The sequence below is a fragment of the Belonocnema kinseyi genome, chromosome 7, assembly GCF_010883055.1.
Source record: "Belonocnema kinseyi isolate 2016_QV_RU_SX_M_011 chromosome 7, B_treatae_v1, whole genome shotgun sequence".
NCBI classification, from domain to species: Eukaryota; Metazoa; Arthropoda; class Insecta; order Hymenoptera; family Cynipidae; genus Belonocnema; species Belonocnema kinseyi.
This window is the reverse complement of record NC_046663.1, coordinates 64,055,220-64,063,928: the sequence shown is the minus strand read 5'-3', so window position 1 is coordinate 64,063,928 and position 8,709 is coordinate 64,055,220. Positions and strand designations below refer to the sequence as shown.

Genomic DNA, 8,709 nt, shown 5'->3' with positions numbered 1-8,709 from the left:
CCTGCGTGTCAACAATATGCTAGAACACTTGCGGGAAAAATGCAGAAGGCGGTTGTCCTTGGGTCGCTCCGTGTTCTTAGGGCGCACGAGGCTTTTGCTGGACCGTCGTATTTATTCTTTTACAGACTGTAACCACCTATCTCACGGTAGTGAGACGTGGTTATGGCTGAAATTTTACCTCAATTTCGCTGGGAGCGGGTGAAATTTTCCAGATTAGCACCCGCTCCCGGTGAAATCCTGCGATTGTCCTTATGACATTTTTTAAATTATATATATATATATATATATATATAGAGAGAGAGAGAGAGAGAGGGGGGGGGGGGGGGGGGGGGGGGAGGGAGAGATTTTTTTAGTCTTGATAAGGTTGCCATATGGGTGCCGAAACGTCGTTGATTAATTTTTCACAAATGTTTTTTAAATTGTGATTTGATAATTATAAGAAAAAAAGAAGACGAAAGAAATGAAAAAGAGAATGAACGAGATTTGGTTGGTTGCCTTCCCATTTTTCTTTCCTCTTTTTTATTTCTGGCCAGAAGGAGGCAAAAAAATTTTTTCTTTTCTTTTTTAGGAGTTAGAAGCTTTTCTTCTTTTTCAGATTGCAATGGGAATATTCTTCACATTAATTTTATATTAATTTAGTCCGCTTTAAAATGCAATAAAGAGGAAAAGGGTGGTAACGGGAAAGTTGCTTGAAAACGGGATAAAAAAGAATTCTTGGAAAAATTGGAAAAGAGGAGAATGAGGGAAAGACTGTAAAGTCGGAAATATGAAAGTAATTTTTCAACTTACTCAATATTAATTATTGAACTTTACTATTGCAGGTCCACTTTTCGCAAAATTCGCAAAATGTTTACAAACTTATCATGAGAAAACATACTAAATGTTATCAAATTGCGTAACATTACGTTAACTGAGCCCCTCCCCACTCACCCTTAAATTGGTAACATATTTTATGGACGGTCCCTAATTTTTGATTGTTTTCAACCTTTCTTTTTGGCTTCTTCAGTCAACGTTAAACAAATTTGATAAGGATCAGCAGCACCATCGTGAGGTATCCACAAACCACCGAACAAGTCATCGACTTGGAGAAGAGGACATAATTTTTTTGCTTCTTCTGGAGAAACTAAATGGCATTCAATGTCTCTTAAACTGAAGCAATACATTATTTTATTAGAGATATTTTTTTAGGAATTCTAAGTGAATGAGAAAAGGTAGTTACACTGATTGTGCTTTCATTCTTCGGAAAACGGTCATTCGATCTCTCGTGCGGGCTAAAGAAAGACTTCCACATTGTTTCCAACCAGTTGCAAGTCCTTTCTTATCGAGATCCTTGTATAGAGCGATACTATCTTGTGCTAATTTTGATTGAGCTAAACTTGGCTTAAAAGCACCAACCAAACCGGAAGCGTGCCAGGTTGTTCCTCCACCCAGCCTACAAATTATCAATCAAAACTTTATTGAAAATTCTCTAAATATTTAGCTATTTATGAAGTAACTATAACTATACAGCAGGGATCACAGCAGTTGAGTAGTTCAATTTTGTGGGAAAAAGGTTCAAAAGATTTAAACAGGGTGTCTAGAGATTCTCAGGAACAAAATTCAAGGTCTTTTCCAGGTTTTCCAGGTCAAGGAATCAAAATTTTCTAGGTCTCCTTTTTTACATCAAATAATAAAATAAACGTTTATCATACATGTAAAAAATGAGCCATTTCATTTTTATTGGCCATATATTTCTAAAGAAAGCCGAATCATAAATAAACAAATTCTTAATTTTTTGCAAACATGAGTCGTCTTTGTGAAATCTTTAGGAATATTTTTAAATCTTTGTAATGTCCTTGAAATCATTACAATCTTTGTGAAATCCTTTGAAAACTTTATGAAATATTACTCACCTCAGTGAAAGCTTGAAATTTCGATGAAATATTTGAGAAATCTTTTGGCATTTTTCAAAGCTTTTTAAAATCTTTAAAATTCTTGAAATCTTTGAAATGTTTTAAAATTCTTGAAATCTTTTGAACTCTTTAAAGAAATTGTGAAATCTTCTCTAAGTCTTTGGTATTCGTTAGAAATCAATGGAATATTTGAAATAATTGTGAAATCTTTATGAAATTTGTTTTAATCGCTTTAAATCACTGGAATATTTGAAATCTTTGTTAAATCTTTTTAAATCTTTTAAAAAAATTTTGATATCGTTTAAAATATTTTTAAATCTTTGAAATCTGTTGTATTTTGCCCTTGTTGAAATACTTTAAGTCTTGAAAGCTTTGAAATCTACGAAAACTGTGTGCAATTTTTTTAAATCTTTATAAAGTCTTTGAAATGTTTTTTTAATCTTTATTCGTGAAATCTTTTCTGTTCGTTTGAAATTATTAAAATCTTTTCAAATCTTCTCAAATTTGTTGAAACCTTTTGAAATCACTGAAAATCTTCGAAATCTTTGTGAATTCATTGGAATTATTTAAATTATTACAAATCTTAGTGAAATCTTTTGATATCTCCTAAAAAATTTTGGAATTGTTTAAAATCTTTGAAATGTGGATTAATATACCCTTTTTAATATCCTTAAACTCTTTTGTAAGTTATAAAATCTTTGTGAAATCTTCGAAATGTTTGTGAAATGTTCCAAATCATTATTAAATGTTCGAAACCTTTAGAGAATGTTTGTGAAAACTTTTTAATCTAGTTTACACGCCTTTTTTAATGTTTGAAATCCTTGAAATCGTGAAATATTTTGAAATCGTCGTGAAATGTTTCTCTTCAACAATATTTTAAAACCTCTTGAAATCGTTTCAAAATTTTGAACTCTTTGAAATCTGGTGTACTGCACCCTTTTTCAAATCTTGAAATCTTTAAAGTTTTAAAATGTTTGTGAAATTGCTGTGAACTTTATATTGAAATTTGGCATTCACGTCTTTTATAAATCGCTAACATCCGTGAAATCTTTATGAAATTTTGAAGATATTAAAAATATTTTGAAATGTTTGAAATCTTTAGAAATGTTTTGTCACCTTTTGAAATATATTGTACACTCAAAAACCGAGTGATCAACCCCTCGAAACATCCGTTGTATGCCCATGGCTTATTCTAATTCTGAAACTGAATATATATCTTGACGAATACAAAAATTTGCAGCAGCAGGACTTTTTCTAAACGAGATGTTTCTTTCACAATAGGCTAAAAGATTTAAATTACTGTTTGCATTTCGATCAAATTACTGTCTTAAAAGAAAGAAAAATAGAATAATTAAAATTCAAGGTTTTCGTGAAAAAGTCAAGGAGATTTCCAGGTTTTCAAGATCAAAGATTAAAAAATAGATAAATCTAGATGGTGACTTAACTGGGAAATGACCGGGAATTTGATTAAAAAACAGGGAATTTAGATTTGATCGCAGTAAAATTTAAGTTATAATTATTTTAATAATTTTGGTCAATTTATAAAAGTGATTTGTTCTTCATCTAAGTCGGGGAGCATTTTTTAAAAGTATTATTTGGATTTAGAAGAAAGGAATTTAAAAAATCCCGGTTCCAAGTCAGAATTCGTCACAATTTAAAAGTTCCAACTTCTAAATTTAAAAAAGAAGAAAGAAACTGATTTAAGAAGTTTTTAGATTTTTTCTGAATTATAATTGTAAGTTTTGATGCACTGTTCATTGCAAATGAATCCTTTTTTTAGTTAAAAATTCAACTGCTTGAGGTTAAAAGTTTAAATATTTTGTTAAAAATTAATATTTTTCTGTAAAGAGTCATTATTTTAATTGAAAATTCGTCTCTTTTTTCAAGTGGAACTACTTTGTTGAAAATTATTTTTTAAACTAAAAATTTGAGTATTCCAATAGAAAATTCAACTGTTATGCTGAAAATACGTTCACTTTGTGAAAAATTAGATTTTCAATGACAATTTCAACTATTCTATTTTTGGTTGAAAATTGATCTTTTTTAGAAAAAAATTAAACTATTTGGTTTGAAATTAATATTTTTTATTTAAAAATCAAGCTATTTGTTAAAAAATGTAGGTACTTTGTGGAAAATTCCTGTTTATTTGTAGAAAATTAATTTTAATTCTAATTAAAAATTCATTTGTTTAATTGAAAAATAACTATTTAATTAAAAACTTGTTTTTTTTGCATGAAAATGAATTTTTTGCCAAAAATTTAACTATTTTGTTCAAAATTTTTTTCCTTTTTGATTAAAAATTTTATTTTCAACTGAAAATGTAACTATTATTCGTTGCCAATTTATCGTTTTTAGTAAAAAGAATTTGCTTTATGAAAATTTAACTTTCAGCCGTAGATTCATTGTTTCAGTTGACAACTCATTTTTTTCGTTTAAAATTCAACTATTCCAGTTGCAGTTTCGTCATTTTAGTTGAAAATTCATCAGTTAAGTTAAAAATGATTTTTTTAACCAAAAATTTAACTATTCCATTTTCTGTTAAATATTTGTTGTTTTTTTAGTTTAAAATTTAACTGTTTGGTTGAATATTTGTCTTCTTCAATTGAAAATTCAAGTAGTTCGTTAGACATTAATCTTTTTGCTTGAAAATTCCATAATCCTAGTTAAATATTCATAATTTTAGTTTTAAATTAAAATAAATGTTTGAGTTTTGCGGCAAATATGAATATGTTAATTTTAGTTGAGCAGTAAAATTTAAAAACTTGACCGGAACTAAACTGAAATGGTTTTATTTTCAGTACAGATCTTGGTTTAAAAATTAATATATTTTGGTTGACGATTTAACTAATAATTTTATTAAAAATGTGTACTTTCTGCATGAATTTAACTGTTTTTAATTCAGAATTAACATGTTTTTTGGTAGAAATATCAACTATTAAGATACATTTTTTGTTCAGAATTCATGTTTATTAATTAAAAATACAAATAATATGTTAAAACTTAATTTTTTTGTTAAAGGTTCATCGTTTTAATTGAAAAAGCAACTATTATATAAAAAATCCTTTTTTTATTGAATATTAAACTACTTGGTTGAAAATTTAATATATTGTAGAAAATTCGTCTTTTTAGCTGGAAAACTCAACAATTTGCTTGAAATTCTTTCTTCTTTCTTGAATAAAAAATATATGTTGAATAAAAATTGAACTACTTTGTTAAAAATTCACGTTTTTCTTTTAAGTTTCATCATTTTAGTTATAAAAGCAATCATTCATTGAAAATTCATCTTTTCATTGAAAAATCAACAACTTCATTTAAAGTTAAACTACTTCAGAGAAAATATTAAAATTATTCGTTAAAGATGCATAATTTTAATTGAAACTTCATCATTGTGGGTTAAAGTATTGGGTTGGCCAGAAGTATTTATCGTTTTCAGTTTTATTTCATAATGCAATCTATAAAATTACAGTGAATACGAATCTATATGACTTTCTGGCAAACCTAATATTTGGCTTAAAATTAATTTTTTTTTCTTGGAAATTCATTTTTTTTTTTGAAAATGCAACTATTTTTTAAAATATTAAACTATTTTTAATGCAAATTTAACTACTTGGTAGAAAATTAACTTTTTTTTGTTACAAAATCTTTTTTTGGTTTGTAAATGCAACTGTTTTGCAGATATGTAATTCGTTTTCTTGGCTTCGAAATTCAAAAATTTTGTTGGAAATTTGTCTATTTTTATTGAAGAATCAACTGCTGGGTTTCAGGCTAAACAACATTTTAAACAAGTAACTTTTTGTAAATATTTATCATTTTAATTAAAAGTTCATGTATTCTCGGGTTGAAAATGGAACTTTATGGTATAAAATTCGTCTTTTCAGCTTGAAAATTTAACGATATGGTTTACATTTTTTTCATTTTCTGAGAAATCTTTTTTTTTTATTGAAAAATAAAGTATTTTGTTGAAAAATCGTCTTTTTTGGATGAGTTCAACTGTTTTTCGTTTAAAATTCAAATCTTTTTTAGTTGGCTAAAAATTGAACTGGTTGGTGGAAATTTGAACTGCTCTGTTCAAAATAAAACTACTTTCTTTAAAATTCCTTTTTTTCTTTTGTGAAAGATTCATTTTATTTGAAAATTCATCTTTTTTGTTTAAAATTAATCTTTTGATTGAAAATTAAATTATTTGGTTGCAAATTTATCTATTATGTTAAAAATTCAATATTTGTACTTGAAATATTATGAATTTTAAAGAGTTTTAAATTGAATTTAATATTATCACCTAAATTAATTTTATTTAAAAGAATTTATTCTTCTCTTTCGGTTAGTTGGGAAGTAAATCATATAGAAAATATTTGAAATTGATATTATCAAAAAGAATCTTTTTAAAAGCGTCTCGTTTTCTAATATTCTGAATTTCTGTTTATGCTTTTTAAATAAATAAATCGAAATCTTGTAAAAAAAAAGTGGGAAAACTCTTGATTTAAGTTTTTTAAAGGGATTTTTCAAGTTTAAAATGAAAAACAGGGGGATGAACTGTGATTCCTTCTACAGTAACTTAATGATATAATATTTTATTATTTACCTACTACTCTCGACTATCACAGTTTGAGATCCAAGTCCCATTAGTGCCAAATGATACGCTACAGCGGCTCCCATTACCCCACCTCCACAAATTACTACTTGAGAATCTTTGGGAGGATCCTCATTTTCTACATTATTTACTTTGGTCATTTTTTTTGACGTTGCGAAATTTCTCGCCTCTTTCCACCGAGATTTTAATTTTTTAGCTGTTAGCACCAGTCTTGCCCTTTGCCACATTTTTCTGAAAATATTAAAGCTAAATTTTAGATTTAATTCCTTACGAAAAAATATCACAGGAAAATTAGTACAGACCTATAATATTTGAACTATAGTCATTATTTTCCGATCATTTTGTTGGGATTTTAGGATATTATTACAGGAGAATCAGTATAGAAATAAATATTAAAATATTGAATATATTGTCCAAAAATGTGGATGAACTATAAATAAAGCTTTCATTTTGGATCACTCTCAGTCATTGAAATAAAAAAATTCGAACTCAGAGCTGAAAATTTCATCATTTAATATAATTAAAACTGTACTGCAAATCAAAACACTCAAAGCAGAGCTCTTGAATTTTAAGTTTCTAACTGAAGCTTAAACAAATGTTAATTTAGAAATGTTGTATTTAAACGCCCAATAATGGACACGCATAAAATAAAATCAATACATTTTTAAGTGTTCAAAATTGTACAATTTTCAGCAATTTTGTATTAGAAACATTGATAATTGAACAATTACAATTTTCTTTTTAAAATTGTAATTTTTTAACTAGATGTTCAACTGTTATTTATACATCAAAACTCAACATTTTCACTTACAAATTGAATTTGTTTTAGTGGAACAATTGAAATTGTAACGTTTCAAGTCTAAATTTAGCTGAACGACCTAAAAACTAAGAAAAATTAAATTTCCGATATATTATCTATTATTTTTTATTTTATTGTTTAAAGATTTCTTAATTGCTTGGATTCGGGAATTTGATTATTTATGAATTTCCCTACAGAATTGGCAATTTTACAGTGTCGAATATTTTATAATGTCAGCAATTCTATTTCAGGAATTTTTTACCATCGGAAATGTTTTAATACGGTCATAAATATTATCGACAATTTTATTATTCAGGGATTTGAAACTATAGGCCACTTTTAATTCATCTCTTTTGGTAGAAATTTAATCTTTTTTGGATATTAATACAACTGGTTCTTGAAAATTTAACTTTTATTGGTTGATAATTCAACTGCTTGGATGAAAAATGAACTAATTTTATCAAATTATTTTTCTGAATGAAAAGTCATCATTTTAGTTTAAAATTCATCTATTTGGTTGAAAATTTAACTATTCAATTTGCGGTTTAAGATTGATATTTTTCAGTTAAAAATGCAACCTTTTGGTTTAAAATTAATTTGTTTATAGGTTGAGGATTCAAGTATTTTGTTGAAAATTCTTCGTTTTGGTAGAATTCAATTTTTTTAAAAATTAAAATGTTTGGTTGAAAATTCAACTACTTAATAGAACGTTGAATTAAATTCTTAAAAAATAATCTACTGTTTTAAAACCCCATTTTTTAGTTAAAAATGTAACTGTGAAGTTGAAAATTAATGTTTAAAGGTTCACAAGATTTAAAATTCTTTAATTTTGAACGATTTTTTTACATAAATCGCATTTCTTTCTTTAAAAAATATTTCCAATCACTTTGAAAATCACATGGTACTACATGATATGATACTTATTAATAACATTTATCTTCATTAAAATATCTATAATTTAGATTTAAAATTATAGTTTTGAATACGAATTTCTTAAAATAGTTTAATCATTGAGGCCTTAAAACTAAAGCTTTTTTTTTACTTTAATGCTTAAATTCTAAAATCGTTGATTTAAAATGTCTTAATCGTTGAAAGTTTTGAATTTCAAAATATTGTTCTTTCAAATAAAAATATTAAAAATGGCAGGGCAATTTTATTATTCAAAATTTTTAAATTTCAAGATTTCATATTAAAAGCCTTGATAGTCAGTTTCAAATTTAATAATTTTATATTTGAATATTCTAAACTGTTTGGTTTCAATTGAGTGGCCAGAAACGAAAAGGGTCCGAACGCTCGAAAACGCGAAAAAGTATTGTCCGAACGTGTTGTTATATTAAAATTTCGAAATTAAAAAAATGAAATTTATGAAAATATTTTCTTGTAGAGAATGACAAGATGGAACTTTTTTTCCTTTAGAGTTTTTCAAT

General features: G+C 26.5%; 1 protein-coding gene across 1 annotated transcript in view; it reads right to left on the bottom strand.

The window, feature by feature from the left end:
• The window catches only part of LOC117177209 (pyruvate dehydrogenase phosphatase regulatory subunit, mitochondrial), a 31,853-nt gene that overhangs the window by 20,545 nt on the left and 2,599 nt on the right, over positions 1-8,709 (bottom strand). Inside the window, exons 3-5 of the mRNA XM_033367756.1 lie at positions 6,475-6,714; positions 1,220-1,432; positions 986-1,149 (exon numbers count right to left, since the gene is read on the bottom strand). Of these exons, the coding sequence (XP_033223647.1) occupies positions 986-1,149; positions 1,220-1,432; positions 6,475-6,710 (613 nt within the window). The 5' untranslated portion in view covers positions 6,711-6,714. The remainder of the gene's footprint in view (positions 1-985; positions 1,150-1,219; positions 1,433-6,474; positions 6,715-8,709) is intronic.